The 17,453-nt window shown below is 44.3% G+C and overlaps 1 protein-coding gene across 4 annotated transcripts in view; it reads left to right on the top strand.

Annotated features, from left to right (window-relative positions):
* Positions 1-14,376, top strand: part of Rnf145 (ring finger protein 145) — a 47,321-nt gene extending 32,945 nt beyond the window's left edge. For 3 of the 4 annotated variants that reach the window (XM_052758396.1, XM_052758397.1, XM_052758398.1), the window contains exons 6-11: positions 1,019-1,194; positions 4,102-4,242; positions 6,117-6,299; positions 8,450-8,597; positions 10,308-10,664; positions 12,745-14,376. In XM_052758396.1, coding sequence (XP_052614356.1) covers positions 1,019-1,194; positions 4,102-4,242; positions 6,117-6,299; positions 8,450-8,597; positions 10,308-10,664; positions 12,745-13,110 — 1,371 coding nt within the window. In that variant the 3' untranslated portion in view covers positions 13,111-14,376. Of the gene's footprint in view, positions 1-1,018; positions 1,199-4,101; positions 4,243-6,116; positions 6,300-8,449; positions 8,598-10,307; positions 10,665-12,744 lie in introns of those variants that run through there. The other variant, XM_052758400.1, reaches the window with a different exon arrangement.
* Positions 14,377-17,453: the final 3,077 nt, after the last annotated feature.

Genomic DNA, 17,453 nt, shown 5'->3' with positions numbered 1-17,453 from the left:
CTAGAAGCTGGGTTACGTGTGTCATCTCAGATTTAATAATCAATAATTCATGTTAGTTAATGAGGTTTATGAGAGATGTTTAGAAACTGAGAAACTTTGTGAGTTCTGAGGTTAGTAGCTTTTAAAGGTGTACCCTTTGCCTGGTGGTAATGCATTTGGCACCCCAAATAAATTGAGAATGGTGCTTTTTGGGAGACCCAGAGGAATCAGTTTGTCTGTGGGAAAGACATGCTACTAAGCTCTCTGCTTCTCAGTAGTGAGGACAATGGAGATGAAGTTCTCTGTTGAAAGTGTGACAATCGTGAGGAAACCCTGAGCAATTCCTTTTTTCAAATTTTTACTTCCAGGTGGTGGCGGCGGCATATGCCTTTAAACCCAGCACTCAGAAGGCTGAGGCAGGTGGATCTCTGTGAGTTTGAGACCAGCCTGACCTACAGAATGAGTTCCAATGCAACCAAGACTACACAAAGAAACCCTGTCTCGAAATACCAATAATTTTATTTTATGAATATGAGTGTTTGCCTACATGTATGCTGTGCACCGCCTGTTTGTGCAGTGCCCTTAGAGACCAGAAGAGGGCACCAGACCCTCAGAACTGGAGTTACACAGTTGTGAGCTGTCATGTGGTTCCAGGAATTGAACCTGGGTCTTCTGGAAGAGCAACTAGTGCTTTTAACATCAGAGCCATCTCTCCAACCCCACCCCACCCCCCTTTCCTTAATCAATATGGTTTTCATGCTCATTCTGATCATCTTCATCAGATGTCTTCAAAAGCACCATTGAGGTCACTGTTTTGAATCCGACCTCTCTGAACTACTGGGGCAACATGCCATTGCCAGCCTGTGCACACATGTCATGTGGGAATAGGAATGTGAAATTGAGTACATGGGAAAATGTGCTGCTTACTGTATGTCTGTCCACCTTTGACAGAGTTTAGTGAGAACAACACTGGGAGAAAAGAGCTGGTTAGTTTTCAAGTCCTTGAGCTCTGAGGCAGCTTTATCTTTCTTCTCTTCAGGTTGTGGAGGTGTATGGCCTCCTGGCCTTGGGAATGTCCCTGTGGAACCAGCTGGTCGTCCCTGTGCTCTTCATGGTCTTCTGGCTTGTTCTATTTGCTCTTCAGATCTACTCCTACTTCAGCACCCGTGATCAGCCCGCATCCCGAGAGAGGCTGCTCTTCCTTTTCCTGACAAGGTAAATCACCCTCGGAAGAGAGAACTTGGCTCTGGGAAGTCAGGTGTGCCGGTTACTCTTAGCAGTATCACAGGACTGTATTTAATTCAGATAGGCTTTTCAGTGGAGGGGGCCCGATCTGGTCGTGAAGGGATATGTGAACTGAAGTGCAGTGCGGTGGTGTTTGGCTGCCCTGGGGACCAGGGTACAGCAAGTGATTTGTGGACATGGTACTAAAATGATGGTCATGTTAAGTCCCTCCTACCTGACATGTGCTAAACACCTTCCTCCCATTTAGTCTTTCCAGCAACCTTGAGAGACAGGGACCTTTATCACCATTTCCTACTTACAGTGGGGAGACTCCGAGAGAGCATCTCCCTGGTGACATTGTGACAAGAGCCACAGCTGCCACTCAAGTCAGAGCTCAGCTCAGCACCTGTGGCTGTTCTGTGTCCTTGGACCATATCCTCATGTTCTTCATGGTTTGCTTCAGTGCTGAGAAAAGAATTGGTAAAATGGGTATATCCTAACACTTCTCTGTTTAGCCCCAAATAATTCAAACACTTGTTTTTCAGGGTTTAAGGTTGTTTGTATAGGTGTGGGAGTGTGTGCACACGTGTGTTGGTGTGTACGTGCAGAGGAGGGTACTGGCCTCATTATTATCTGTGTCCGGCCTCATTGTTCTCTGCCTTATTACCTTGAGACAGGATCTCTTGCTGAACTTAGAGCTAGGCTAGTAGCTAGCAAGACGTAGTGATCATCCTCCTGTCTCCGCCTGCCCCCTGTCTTCAGTGCTAGGGTTACAGGTGCACACAGTCACACAGCTTTTTAGGTGGGTGTTGGGATCTGAACTCAGGTCCTCGTGTGTGCAGCAAATACTCCTATCCACTGAGCTGACTCTGGCCCTACGTTAGGGTTTCTGTTCTGTTTTGATTCCTATGTGTCATTTGAGTCCTTTTGCACTATATTGTCTATTGTGAGCTTAGGTTGGGTCCACATTTGTCATTTCCACTGAGAGTGAATTTGAAATGCTCAGTTCTCTCTATACACACAGGTTCGAGGTTCACTCTCATATTCATTTATTTGCTTGTGTGTGTGTGAGTGTGTGGTGTGTTCACATGTATGCTTGGGTATACATTGTAAAAACAAAGTATTTTAATTATAAGTAGCTTCTGTCCTTCTGAGTCTGGGTTACTTTACTCAGGATGATATTTTCTAGTTCCATCCATTTGCCTGCAAATTTCATGATGTCATTGTTTTTCTCTGCTGTGTAGTACTCCATTGTGTATATATACCACATTTTCTTTATCCATTCTTCAATTGAGGGGCATCTAGATTGTTTCCAGGTTCTGGCTATTACAAATAATGCTGCAATGAACATAGTTGAGCATGTATCCTTGTGGTATGATTGAGCATTCCTTGGGTATATGCCCAAGAGTGGTATAGCTGGGTCTTGAGGGAGATTGATTCCCAGTTTTCTGAGAAACTGCCATACTGATTTCCAAAGCGACTATACAAGTTTGCACTCCCACCAACAGTGTAGGAGTGTTCCCCTTGCTCCATGTCCTCTCCAACATAAGCTGTCTTCAGTGCTTTTGATCTTAGCCATTCTAACAGGTGTAAGATGGTATCTAGTAGAAACACATGAACTGTGGACCAATAGCTGAAGAGCCCCCATGATACTGGACTAGGCCCTCTGGATAAGCGAGACAGTTGTTTAGCTTGAACTGTTTAGGGGGCCCCCAGGCAGTAGGATTCTGACCCGTCCCTAGTGCATGAGCTAGCTTTCTGGAGCCTAGGGCCTATGGTGAGCCACTTTGCGCAGCCTTGGTGCAGGGAGGAGGGGACTGGACCTGCCTCACCTGAATGTACCAGGCTCTGCTGACTCGCCATGGGAGGGAGACCTTGCCTTGGAGGAGGTGGGAATGGGGAGTGGGTTGGGGGCAAGACTGGGGGGTGGGAGGAGGGAGGACAAGGGAATTTGTGGTTGGTATGTAAAATGAATAGGAAATCTCTTAATTAAAAAAAAAAAGGAAAAAAATAAGTAGCTTCTATAAACATGTACTATTATTAAAAAAACAGATATTTTAATAACTGGTTCAGTATTAAATTAGCTTAATGTTTTTTATGCTAATCAAAGTTTGATTTTTAATTTGTAAAATTGTAACAGTCTTTAAATGATCTTGAACTGTTTTCCTGGGTATGGTTGTAAAGTAGCTGTTTAAAGTTAAATTATTTTATATACCCAAATAAAATTAAAATTTGAGGCAGTGGTGGTGTGGTGTGGTTGATACTGCTGTTCACTTGATGAGGTTATTGGGTACTAAGGAGGTCACGTAGGGAGTTCTGACAAGTACCTACGTGATGGGTACAGTTTGAGCTTTTGAATAGCCAACAGTCGCCACAACAAAGTGCATGTAGCACAGGTTACTTTGGAATATTTACCGTCATGTGAATTACATGGTTCTGGAGGTGTGAACAAAGTTTAAACTCTTTGATATTTACTGCATTTGATGATGATAGGTAATAGAAGTAAAGACCTTGCTAAGATCTGTTACTGTGTACTGGATGTTTGCTGAAGAGGTAGAAGACTTAGAGTTTAGAATGGCAGGTGATAAAATGGCTTAGATTACTTAGGGTAGCCAGGTGTGGTGGTACACTCCTTTAATCTCAGTACTGTAGGCAGAGGTGGGTGGATCTCTGAGTTTTAGGGCAGCCCTATCTACATAGTGAGTTCCAAGCAGCCAGGTAGCTAGGGCTACATAGTGAGATCCTGTCTCAATAAATAAATAAGTAAAAGCAAAATGAAAAACGGACTTCTTAATGGAGTGATGGGTGACACTACCCCAGATTTGGGTCCTGGATGGTCACTGATGATTGAAGGTACTGCAGATCGAGAACTCAGCCTGCCTGTCTCCCGTTTTCCAGCATCGCGGAGTGCTGCAGCACACCCTACTCCCTTCTGGGCCTGGTCTTCACGGTGTCCTTTGTCGCCTTGGGTGTTCTGACACTCTGCAAGTTCTACCTGCAGGGATATCGCGCCTTCATGAACGACCCTGCCATGAATAGGTAAACTGGTCACGTATGATCTTAATCATAAGTGTAGTGATAATCATGAATGTCTTTGTTGAGTTTTAGAGAAAATGGAATTTTTAGGATTCTTTTTCTTGACTAGTTAGTTGCAATATTGGGATTGAGTGCTATGAAAAACAGTAACAAAATTCCAATATAAAAATATTTTAATTCTATGTATATTATGATGACTATTGGATATTTCACTTTTTTAGATTTTGAGAATTCAGAAAGCTTGCTTTTTTTCCCATTTGAAGCATGTATCCTCTTGTTAAAATCTGATTTCCATTTGATACTTTATCTCAAGAGTTTTCTGTTTTGGGTGCGTGTGTGTTTTGCCTGCATGCATGTCTGTACCATGTACATGTCCAATCCCTAAAATGGGCAGAAGAGGGTGTCTGATTCCCTAGGTCTAAAAGAATAGATAGTTGTGAGCTGCCATGTGGGTCCTGGGAGTTGAACCCAGGTCCTCTGGAAGAGCAGCCAGTGCTCCTAACCACTGAACCATCGCTCCAGCCCCATCTGTAAATGTCTTCACAAAGGTATAACTAGGGTCAAATCACCATTCCTGGTACAAGAGCCTTTGATATCATATCCAGTTATTCACATTCCTCTACTGGATGGTTTTTTTTTTTTTTTTAATATTTTACTCAGTTAAGATCCAAATAAGGCCGGGCGGTGGTGGCGCACGCCTTTAATCCCAGCACTCGGGAGGCAGAGGCAGGCAGATCTCTGTGAGTTCAAGGCCAGCCTGGTCTACAGAGCGAAAAACCAAAAAAAAAAAAAAAAAAAAAAAAAAAGATCCAAATAAGACCCATGCTACACTTGTCTGATCCATTTTTTTTAAGCCTCCTTACTGTTTAGATTCCTGTTGTTATTTTCCCGCTGTGTTTTATTGGTTGAAGACACCAGGTCGTTGGCTCATGGGTTCAGAGTCCTGGTTTTGCTGGGTGCTCCTGTGGTGTTAGAGCATATCCCAGTGTTCACTGTTTTCTTTTATCATAGGTTTTCATTTTTGTGTAGACCATCTGTAAAGTCAGTTATTACCAGTAGGATTGTTGAGTTGGCAGGTTTGTATGTTGTACTTCAGTATTCAAGAACTGATTTCTTAGCAAGTGTTCTCCATTAAGATTTTACCTGTGTATGTTGTCAAAATGGGTGTGCTCGCCTTCCCACACATTCCACTGGACTGTGCACTGTCGTCACCTTTTGAAGTATTTTCTCACGTAGTTTTAAAAATGATGCCTATCATTTCTCCTCGGAGGTTGTTTTGTTTCATTTTCATGAACCAAACGAAGAGATTATTATAAAGTCATGAGATATGAATATCCATATGAATATTAATTGCAAAAAGTTTAGTCTTTATCTGTGCTATCTACTGCTTCTTGTCTTTTTAAAAGGGATATTTTCTTCTCCAAGAAGCAAATATTTTTTTTAAATACTTTTACATTTAGCGTGTGTGTGTGTGTGTGTGTGTGTGTGTGTGTGTGTGTGTGTGTGTGAGAGAGAGAGAGAGAGAAAGAGAGAGATCAGTATCTAACTGATGCTGTTAATCTGCATACTCCATCTTGATAGCAGAAGGCTCTGTTTCAGTGGCAGTCTGCTTAGGAATTGTTTATTTTAGAAATTTCTTTTTTCTTTCATTGTATGGTAAACTCACAGCATGCTTTTGAACATGTAAGGATGTGTGTACATCAGTGTGTACTGCCACATTAATGCAATGGGACATGTAGTCACACTGCATACAGATAAGATTTTAGGCTGAAATGTCAGAATAGATTTTAAAAGATGGAATCAGCCTTTGGAGTGTCTTCTTGGAATTAGATGGTGGTTGGACTATGAATTGACCTGTGCACATGTCTGCCTGTCAGGGGGATGACAGAAGGAGTCACTCTGCTGATCTTGGCAGTGCAGACTGGGCTCATAGAACTTCAGGTGGTTCACCGTGCGTTCCTGCTCAGCATCATCCTCTTCATCGTCGTTGCCTCTATCCTGCAGTCCATGCTAGAGATCGCGGATCCCATTGTTCTGGCGCTGGGAGCATCCAGAGACAAGTAAGGACCTCCCTGTCCTCTTCATTCTATTGATGCAATACTCTTCCCACATACTACCTGTAGATCAAAGGAGTGTTTAGAGGGGGAACATGGATGGAAACGTGCCGTTCACTTGGGTGTTTACTTCCTGGTAGGAGAGTTTGACTCTGTCTTTGTATGTTGTTCATGTGTTGTATTTGCCTGTGTGTGCACTTGTACATGTTGAGGCCAGAGGTGGATGCTGGGTATCTTCCTAGGTTCTTGTCCACCTAATTGACAGGGCGGAATGAGAGTTTGATGATTGAGTTAGTCTAATCAGCCAGCTTGCCTTGGGGAATCTGGTCTCCATCTTCTGAGCACTGTGGTTACAGGCAGCTGCCTCCTTGGGAAACGGCACTAGAGTGCTCATTGCAAGGCCGCTCGCTGCCTTATCCACTGTGCCGTCTCCCAGCCTGTGTAGAGGAGTGCCCAGGAAATGTGTAACGTGATTTTATCCTACATAATGGTAGTTAAAGGAGACGAAGCATTAGGGGAGAATACAAGTGGAGAAGAAAGGATAAGGTTTATAAACACAGGTCCCTACAGAATTGTAGCCATCTTTGACGGTCTTTTAAGAAGTTGCAACATATGGAGGGATCGTCTAATGGAGATTTTTGATGCCATATGGGACCAAATAAAATTAGTAGCTGGATCTGTGTACATCTGGTATTAAGAAAAATTTTAAATTATATTTATTTTTATTATTTTTTTAAAAATTATTGTTTATTCTTGTGTGGAGTATATGCAGGTACGCATTCACTTGTGTAGAGGTAAGAGGTTGATGTCGGATCAGAGTCTGTCTTCTTGCATGTGTGTGTGTCTGTGTGTGCATGTGTGTGTATGTGCTTGTGTGTGAGACAGAGGTTGATGTTGGGGCAGGCTCTCTTACTGAACCTGTAGCTCACTGATTGGCTAGACTGCCTGGCTGTCCAGCCCCTCTTGTCTCCACTTCTGCTGCTGAGATTGCAGACATGTGGCCCCAGCTCGCCCTTTCCATAGCTGTTAGCCAAGCACACTAACAACTGAGCTGATGAAGCCATGGCTGCAGCCATTGAATATATTTAAAACCTAAAACCCAAACTGTTCTTTCTTCAAAGACATATTTTGCATACTGGGAGTATTGGGTTAGTGGTAGAGGACTCACTTAGAATGTTTGGAGACTTTAATTCAATAGCTGGCAGCATCACAAAACTAAAGATACTATTATGGTTTGTGGTTCATGCAAAGAAATTCCATAAAAGACTGGTTAAAATTCAGGGTCACTATTTTTTCCATCCACATTTTGATGATTGGTTCTAGACCTACATTTGGATCTATTGCTTGGAGGAACCAGTCTCTTGGGAGGTAGAACTGTGAGAGCAAATTTATAAAACAATTCAAATTAGCATTTTAATGCCAGTGTGTCAGCTCTGTTCAAGTGCTCCATCATCTGCATAGACAAACATTTTGTAAGATTCTCATAAAAGGTACTGTGGCTGAAAAGTCAGTCTGCCGGTGTTCGAGTTCTCAGCTGGGTCTCAGTTAATCTTAGTGATTGTCGTTAATTACAGCTACTGGAGATTTGATCTTCAAGTTCAAGGTTTCTCTATAAAGCTCTGTCAGGTATTTAAGGGTGGGCTTGGTTAAAATAATTTTTTTTTTGCACACAGCTAAAAATCAGGGTGCTTTGACCTAGCTACAGCCAATATTATGTTGTTTCTGCAGTGTCTTTCAAAGATTGCATTAATTTTGCATATTAATGGAAATGCTAGACTGCTATAGAAAGTTTGTAAAAGATGAAAAAAGACCCCTAATCACACTGCAACAAGAACTGGCTAGCCGGTGTGGTTCTGTGTCCCTTCAAGATGCTGAACCAGGCTCGAACTTGTTTCTTCCTCTACCAGAACCAAGTGCAAAGGAAACTTAGGGGAGAAGCCTTGCCTAGTGCTTGGGCCTCCCCTGCCCCCCACCCCCAGTGCTCCATGGTAGTAAGAGGACGCCAGTAGCTACAGTGAGTGGGAAAAGTCATGAGAGAACTGTAACGCACTGAAAGTGACTGCAGAACTAAGGAGCGGCCATTGTACTCCCAGCGCTGTGCTGAGGAGGCAGCTGGTGAATGCCTTGACTATAAGGAAATCATGTGTCTTGTCCAGGAGTTTGTGGAAACACTTCCGTGCTGTGAGCCTCTGCCTGTTCCTCCTCGTGTTCCCTGCATACATGGCCTACATGATCTGCCAGTTCTTCCACATGGACTTTTGGCTCCTCATCATCATCTCCAGCAGCATCCTGACCTCTCTGCAGGTGAGACTCAGACTGACTGCACCGCCTGGCTGCTTGCTCTTCCCAGCAAAGGAGTCAGACCTCTTTGAGATGAGTGAGGGGGTTCAGGTGGCCATCACTTCGCACTCTTAATGAGAGCAGTTTGCATTTATGGGCAAAGCTGGCTAAGAAAATGCTAGATAGACCCATATGAATCCTGCTGGGGTTTTTTTGAGGAGGGGGCAAAAATTTCTTTATGATTACAGGCATGAAGTTTACATGTCACAAAGATACTTGTTACCTAAACCATGTGGTTTTCCATTTGTAGTAATGATACAAACATTTTGCTTTGCTTTTTTCATGGTGAAAATAAAATTATATTTAGAATTAGCCATCTGCACTGAGTTTAGGTGATCCCAATTTTGTTGGCAATATCCAAATCATCATAATCATGAGTCAGCTGAACACTGGCCTTTTCTCAGTCCAGACTGAGCAGGGTGCTGACTTTGGCCACATCAGAGTCATGAAGGTTTTACCCAGCCGGTGTGCTCTGGCACTTGTCGGCCTTGACATCTCAGTGCATACAAGGGCATCATGCCCTGCCTTCCATCTTCATGGCTGACTCAGTGGTCAGGAGAACTTGATGGTGGCATAGTGTTCAGCCTGTTTCTCCTGGGCGGCGAGCTCTTGGTGAGGGTGTGGAGGCTGCCCAGCACTGTCAATTTTCTTGACTTTCAGGCCTTCCTTTTGGCTTTGGGAGGGGCGGCCTCCTCCTCTGTTTTCGGTACTGTCTTGACAAAAGTGCGTTGGTTTTTGTTTGTTTTTTGTGTTTTGTTTTTGTTTTTGTTTTTTTTTTTTTTTTTTTTTTTTAGGTTTTTTTTTTAGGTTTTTTTGAGACAGGGTTTCTCTGTGTAGCTTTGCGCCTTTCCTGGATCTCGCGCTGTAGACCAGGCTGGCCTCGAACTTACTGAGATCCGCCTGCCTCTGCCTCCCGAGTGCTGGGATTAAAGGCATGTGCCACCACCGCCCGGCTGTTTTTTAAGCCAATGTAATTAAGCCTTTCAGTTTATCTTTTCAAAATGGTGTGATACAGAGTTGTACAAATCTTAAATTGATAAGAAACCGTATCACTAAACTATCTTGGAGCTTGTTTAGGATGGGCTTTTCAAAGTAAATGTCTACTCAAAAATACCTTTATAATCTATATCTATTTAACTCGTGTGCACACGTGATATATATTATAAACATTCATAGCTAATGTGTGTACCTCACAGAGACATATATTCATACATATGAATAGCACTGCACTGCCCAGACATGGCAAGCTTATTGTGACTTACGGAGGACTGTGCTGCCCAGTCAGTAAGAAGGAAAAGGAAATGTGGTCCTGGAAATGACACTTTCGGTGCTGTTCCTTGTAGAAGGGAAGTGTTTGGAGAGAAGAGGAGCAGAGGGATGAGGGAGGAAGGTGAAGGGAGGCTTGATGGAGGGGTCTGAGGAGACTGGTTACTGCCCGAATCATTCTACGAAGGCCGCTCTGCCTGCCGTCTGCTGTCTCAGTACCTGGTGCCCATCACCCACACGCACCACCTTTGTCTCTTTGGACGTGTTTTTATGTTTTAGTCTTCCCTGGGTACACTTGAGATTTTAAATATGGTACCCCAAAAGAACCAAGAGTGTGTTACTACTTTAGACTTGGGAGAATTGTTTTCTTATGATCACGTTCTAACAAGATACATTCATTTTTTCCAGGTTCTGGGAACACTTTTTATTTATGTCTTATTTATGGTTGAGGAATTCCGCAAAGAGCCCGTGGAAAACATGGATGATGTCATCTACTATGTGAATGGTACTTACCGCCTGCTGGAGTTTCTTGTGGCCCTTTGTGTGGTGGCCTACGGTGTCTCAGAGACCATCTTTGGAGAGTGGACCGTGATGGGCTCCATGATCATCTTCATCCATTCCTATTACAATGTGTGGCTTCGTGCCCAGCTGGGATGGAAGAGCTTCCTACTCCGCAGGGATGCTGTGAATAAGATTAAGTCTCTCCCCATTGCTACGAAAGAGCAGCTTGAGAAGCACAATGATATCTGTGCCATCTGTTACCAGGTGACCTGCTCAGTGGGAATCTGCCTGGGTGGATCATGTAGGGTAGCCCTTGGGGACTTTTGGGTACTACAGCATGAACCACTTTCAACGTAAATGTCCAGGCACAATTAACTTCTAGATTTGGAAAAAAATAATGGGTTTCATAGAGTAGATTATTAAAGACCTGATAAAATGTATCCATTTAACTTCTAAGTTCAGTTTTAATGTAGTCTTTCGAGTTCTAATTATTGTTGTTTTCAACATTATTGCTCACCCATAAATAAAGGAAAAACAGGTTAAGTGTATTTTATATTTACTACTGAATACACACAGAGACACAGTGTTCACAAATATGTATGATTAAATATATTCTAGCAACCAGTAGTCAGCAACTTCTGAAAAGTGGTGTGCCAAAATTGTGACTTTTCCTAATATCTTCTGGGTGGGGAAGAAGTGTCTGGACTTAATGCTGGTGAAGAGTGAGTGTTGTTCTCCATCAGAGAATTGCAGTCCTGTGGGGTTTGCGGAGCACTGGTAGAGACAGAGTATCAGGTTGAGGATGGATGGATGGACGGCCTGCTATCCATAGCACTTGCCTCATATCAAGATGATGCTTGCCCTTTAGTACAAATGAAAGGTAATTTTAAGTCATCTTGGAAATATATAAAGCCTAGAGTTTGGTCCCCAGTCACCTGTGGGAAGACTGAGTAGCAGCATTTAGTATTAATTACGCTGCGCTGCTGGAGGTGTGGACCAAATTACCTGGCAACAGCTGCGGCCAGACTCGGTGTAACATCACTGGGAGTGTAGGCTGGTGGCAGACAGCTATAGACAGCGGCAGTGTGTGTGCAGAACGCTTGTCCTCCAGGGCTGCCTTGTAGTTCAGATGCTGTGGGTAGGGGTTGGTGTGTGTGTATCTACCAATGATAGGAATTTTTCTCATCGTAACATTAAGCTTCCACTTTTTAAAAGTGTGTTGAGATACTTTTTGTATACTAGCCAACATTTGAGTGCTCTGAGGAGGAGCGTGGTCCTGAGCCCAGTCGTGGTCCATAATTCTTTGTTTCTGAAGTGGCCTCCATGTCTCTTGTAGCCCCACTGTCCTCAGAGCAAAGCACAGAAAAACCAGGTTTGGCACAGTCACTTCTGCAGCCAGTGTCTGAAGCTCCTGTGTTGGGGTCCAGGAGTCCTCTTTTTGTATCTTCTGTTGTCACATCACTTTTTTTGAGGTGCTGGAACTACCTGCCGCTCATACATGGAACATGAGAGTGGAGAACATGCTTAGCTTCCCGGCTGGCTGCTTTTGTGTGGATGGCTCCCTGCTTCTAAGTTGACTCCCGGGTGTTACCAGCTCTTGGCAAGGAATTTGGGGGATGTTCACACTTCCTTGTTTGTGGATATTAAACAGTAGTGGAAAAAAAATTCCTCAGATTTTAAATCCCTGTCCTAAGCACTCCCTCCCCAGGGAATATTAATACCAAAAAACGGTGTCACCATCTATTCCTATGATTGTCAAACTTGAGCATTTCAGAGTCATATGAGGGACTTATTCTAAGTATAGATTTATGGATCCTGGTACAGAGTTCCTAACTGAGTAGGTCTGGGACAGCCCAAGAATAGGAGTGCTGGTTTACACAGAGCAATTTTAAAATGTCTGTACATTGGCCCCAATACAATTACCACTTCCTTGCCAACACTCTGGTGTTCCGTGCTGAACTCTGTGTCCTTGCATATAGTCTCATCGTGGACTGGTCTCTAGCTGCATTGGTGTATAGTTGTGGAACAAGTCCTGTCTGGGGTAGAGTTTTCTGAGGTTATAACTATTCTTGTCTTACACCAATGGCTCACATCTTCGTACTGCATAGTGCAGCCTCTGTGTTTCTTGTTTAGAAGACAGTTTCTCCCTCACTTTGGTTTTGACTCCCTTTTGCTTTGGTATCCACACTTGCTCTTATTATGGTAGAAGGGCATCTCTGATTGCAGCTTTATTAGTGAAGCCAGATGACTCGAAGACCTTGGCTGCAGGTTTTCTGTTTGTACTGAAGAGATGTTGGTTAAATGGTTGCCATTTCTGAGGTACCTCTCTCAACCTCTCTTTTAGGACATGAAATCTGCTGTGATCACGCCTTGCAGTCACTTCTTCCATGCAGGATGTCTTAAGAAATGGCTCTATGTCCAGGATACCTGCCCTCTGTGTCACTGCCACCTCAAACACTCCTCCCAGCTTCCAGGATTGGGGACAGAACCGGCTCCACAGCCTCCTGCAGGGGCTGAGCAGAACACTGCACCTCAGGAAGGTCCTGAACCCCCTGACCACGAGCGTCCGCCAGGGACCGGCACGCAGGAAGGTTCTGGGGACAGTAGTGAGCACATCAGCAGGGACTCGGTCAGCCAGGAAGGGGCTGTGGAGCCTAGAGAGGATCCTCAAAGTGCCGAAGGGGACATGTGTCCTGTTGAGTCTGCCTAGAGGGGAAGAAGCAAGCTTGGAGCTCTGCACTGTGGAGGAGCCCGCCCAGGGTGGAGTTCACGCTCAGATCTGAGGAGTGAGTGTAGCGGAGGGTTAGGCAGGGACCTGACATTCCAAGGATCTATTCCAGGGGTACTCAGTGGACACCACGTGCTTCCCACCGCACTTGGTGTTGTAGGAGAAATTTTGCAATGTACACTAATCAAAATGTATTTATATGTTCTATGCTGATGTTTTGTAGAGGTTTTCCAAGAAAATTCAACCTCAGCAACTTCAGGAGTGGCCCCTGATTTGCGAGGGATAGTGAAATCAGGTTTGAGTGTTTGAAAGGGGTTAAGAGGACAAAGATCTGGAGGTCAGCGTGGGAAGATGCAGCTGAGGTGGAACTGGCTTTTCCTTTGCTGTGGGACAGGAGCACTCTGATTATCAAGTGTGGGTAATGAGCAGCCCTGCCTCCGCTCCCCTTTCCCCCAGTTGAGTGGAACCACCAAGTGATTCTGGCGTTTTCTACGACACTGCAATGTAATCAAAGATGTAGAAGCATTGACTGTATTCAAGATGGAGGCACACATCCGTCACCATGTGCTTCAGAGAAGGGGTGGGTGGGCACTGGGCCTTTTGGGGGCATTCATGTCACCTGAGACTCTTGAACTTGATGCTAGAGTCGTCTTCATATTTTGATGTATATGGAACTTTTGTTAATATATCGTATACTTTGTTGGCTGTGTGAAGTAAACTAAAACTCTAATGAACACTTTGGAGTTCACTTTCAAAAAGGAGGCCAAAGTGGGAGGGGCTTTAGGGCACTGATGAAGGCCCTGGGTGTACTGTTCAATCCTGTGTAATGTTTAATTCTCAAAACTGAATCAAAAGCAGTGTTAAATTATGGCAACATTTGCACTTTGGGAATGAGTACTGAACTGTATGATCCCACCCTGCAAATGCCACTTTTAAAGCTGTTAATAGACTTTGCACCCTTTCTTTGACAAGGATGTGTCATATTTAAATTTTTACATTCATCATGGCTACAGGTAGAACTGGGGAGGGGGGATGTAATTTTTTTATGGGATTTTGATATGAAAAGAAACTAGTCATTTATTTATACAATAAGCTTGGCTCAAAAATTAAAATGTATTTCAGACTTGGTATTCCTAATGTGGGGTGTGGTTTTTTTTTTGTTTCTGTTTTTTTTTTTTTAAGTAGCAAATTTGGATGTAGACTGACAGACATAGCTGAATGTCTTAATAAATTTAAATTTGAAGATAACTGTGCTGTGTCCTTGTGATACGTTAGTTTGTGTAGCAGGCGTTCTGGTGAGATTCCCTTCCATGGAGTTCCTCTTCTGAACTCACTGGACTTCATGTGTTCCCTCACTACAAATGCTCTGGATGGCAGAATCCTTCGAGAAGGCCCAAGTTGGGTGGTTGGTTGATTTCAGACAGCTTTTTGCTATGTATCCTTGGCTGGCCTGGACTTGATGTAGAACATCTACCCTTGAACTCAGAAAGAGCCGCTTGCCTCTGCCTCCCGAGTGCTGGGGTTAAAGGCGTGCGCCATGACCAGTGAAATAGTTTTAATATCCCATCTTTTAAGTATTCTGTGAATTCTATACATTCAAACAGTGTATCTTGATCACATGCATCCCAGCTCCCACCTCCTCCCCCAGGTACTCCCAACATGCACCCCTTCATGGTCTCGATTTTTTTCCTGTAGCCCACTGAGTCTAGTTAGCATTGCCTGTTGGAATGTTGGCTGTTTTGCTGGCTTCATCTCGTGCAGCTAACCACAACCGTACTAAGTTCGTGTCTAGGGGGCTGCGTCTCACTGCACTCCTCCTCTCCCTCTGTTGCGGACATGTTTCCTGCTCCCTCTTCAGTGATGAGAATCTTGAACCCTGGTGGTAGCATACTCAGACCTGTATCAGAAGCACTTGGGAGCTTTTGAAAAAACAAGAAAACAGTCTGACAACTTCTGCCCTCCCCCCCGCAAAAAAAGTGCTGTCATTGCTTCAAAACTACTGAATCAGCCATGGAGGCATGTAAGATGCAGTGGAGATTTCCCAGATCTACATTTAGAGTTTCTCCCATCTTTTTAGAGAGCATGTTAGACAGCAAAGCAGATGGCTCCCCCTAGTGGTGGTGAAGTTTCTGTTGAAGTAGGTAGGCTGGTGTGGAATTGAATGATTTTCAGTGTTGCTGTGGAAGGTACATGTTCAGGGATATACTGGTGCCCCAAGTTGGAGTCGTATCTGGCATGCCTACCTCGCTTATCTGTGCGCACAGAGTACCTTTATGACAACTTGCCGAAACCTGTTGCCTAAAGGACCTCCCGTGGTCATAAGGAAGGCTTGAGTGTCAGGCTCACATTGTATAACACACTGTACCAAGTCCGATGAGTCTTTCAGCAGCCTTTGAGCACATAATTAAAACTACATCCTTTGCTTCAAGTTGCAGTAAGACGAACCTGAGCATTACAGTGGTTATAAAACACCGCTTATCCCTCATGCATCTGTGTCGCTGGCAGAGCTCAAGGATGCTGGCTGGAACGGCAACTCCTGAACCTTCCTGATGGTCCCACCAAGGGGGAGGACTGAAAGGTTTTACAGTTGCACTCTTCTCCCAGGCAGGGTCACTCTGGTGGTGTGAATAGGAATGACCGCCATAGGCTCATGTATTTGAATGCTTGGTCATTAGGGAGTGGTGCCACTTGACAAGATTGGGGGGTGTGGCCTTATTGGAGGAAGTGTGTCACTGTGGGTGGGCTTTGGGGTTTCAAATGCTCAAGTCAAGTTCAGTGGCTCTCTCTTCCTGCTGCCTGCCCGACCGCCATCATGTCTGCCTGCACACTGCCATGCGTCCCACCGTGGCAATAATGGACTAAACCTCTGAACCTGTAAACCAGCCCCAATGAAATGTTTCCCTTCGTAAGAGTTGCTGTGGTCATGGTGTCTCTGCACAGCAATAAACACTGACCAGGACAGATGCCATTGTCTCCACTCAGCATCTCTGGGCTGCAGCGGCTGTCACAGCCTGAAGTTGTCTTCCAAGGTCTGGACAGAGGTGCTCTTCTTATTAGCCAGCACTCCCGTGCGGCAATAACTAATTTTATTAGTACATGTTTTTCAAAAGTTTGGTGTTTACTTCTGACTCTTTCAAACTACTAGGAATCTCTGACCTAATAATGTTCCTTGTTCTGATACACTGGGGTAGTGTATCAGACAACTCAACGCTGTCAGTTCTCTCCACCTTGCAGGTTACGGGGATTGAACTCAGGTTGTTAGGCATGGCTGCAAATGACGTCACCTGTTGAGCCATCTTGCTCTCATTTTTCAAGTGTGTGTGTGTGTGTGTGTGTGTGTGTGCGCGCGCATGCTCAGCACAAAAGTGCGACTTCAGAGGACAGCCTATCAGAGTCAGTTCTCTCTTACCAGGTGGGACTCAGGAATTGATCTTAAGTTGTCAGACTTGGTGGCAAGTGTCTCCCCACCCCCACCCCAGCAGCCATCTTGCCAGCCCTCTAATCATTGTTGGTAATACTTTCCACAGCACAGCACACTTGACTTAGGAAGAAGACCTAATGAAGTTTAACCATCTAGTTAAAAAAAAAATGAGAAAATAAAATTTACCTTCAATTATACTTAGATAAAGTAATGAATTCTACTCTCCCTGATCATGTAGTGTTCTGTTTTATAGGTAGTGCTTAATGTCACTTGTGATCAGTATGCTCAAAAAACTTATTTTTTTTAAATCAAGTTATGAACCTGGACCTTAAATTCATTGCTCATTGTTACAAATTCTTATGCTAGTTAACAGCATGGATTTCTACTTTATGGTATTTTTTATTTTCTAAAACTTGTTTTTTTTTTTTTTTGGTTTTTCGAGACAGGGTTTCTCTCTGTAGTTTTGCGCCTTTCCTGGAACTCACTTTGTAGACCAGGCTGGCCTCGAACTCACAGAGATCCACCTGCCTCTGCCTCCCGAGTGCTGGGATTAAAGGCGTGCGCCACCACCGCCCGGCTTAAAACTTGTTTTAAAGTCACAAAGTATTGGTGAAATTATTAAGGCCACTCCACGTAGTTAAAGGGAGATTTATTTAATGGCATAACTTACAAATTAAGGGATAGGTAGGTCGCGGGGTCTGGGGAAGGTGTATCACAGTCCAGCGGTGTTCTCTGGAGCTCTGCTCGGTCCACCTCTACTATCCAGGGTCCCGCAACAGAGAGAGCGCCCGCCGATCCAGATCCAGATCTCGGGTCCCCAGGCGCCTCCCTTGGCCCCGCCTTGTAGGCGTGACAGTTGCCGAAGTCTCAATGGGGGTTGGAACTTCCAGATCAAAGCTGGAAT

This window comes from Peromyscus californicus, unplaced genomic scaffold (assembly GCF_007827085.1).
Source record: "Peromyscus californicus insignis strain IS unplaced genomic scaffold, ASM782708v3 Scaffold_3__1_contigs__length_106647218, whole genome shotgun sequence".
Classification (NCBI taxonomy): domain Eukaryota; kingdom Metazoa; phylum Chordata; class Mammalia; order Rodentia; family Cricetidae; genus Peromyscus; species Peromyscus californicus.
The sequence above is the reverse complement of the archived record's forward strand: the minus strand, read 5'-3'. Positions and strand labels throughout refer to the sequence as shown.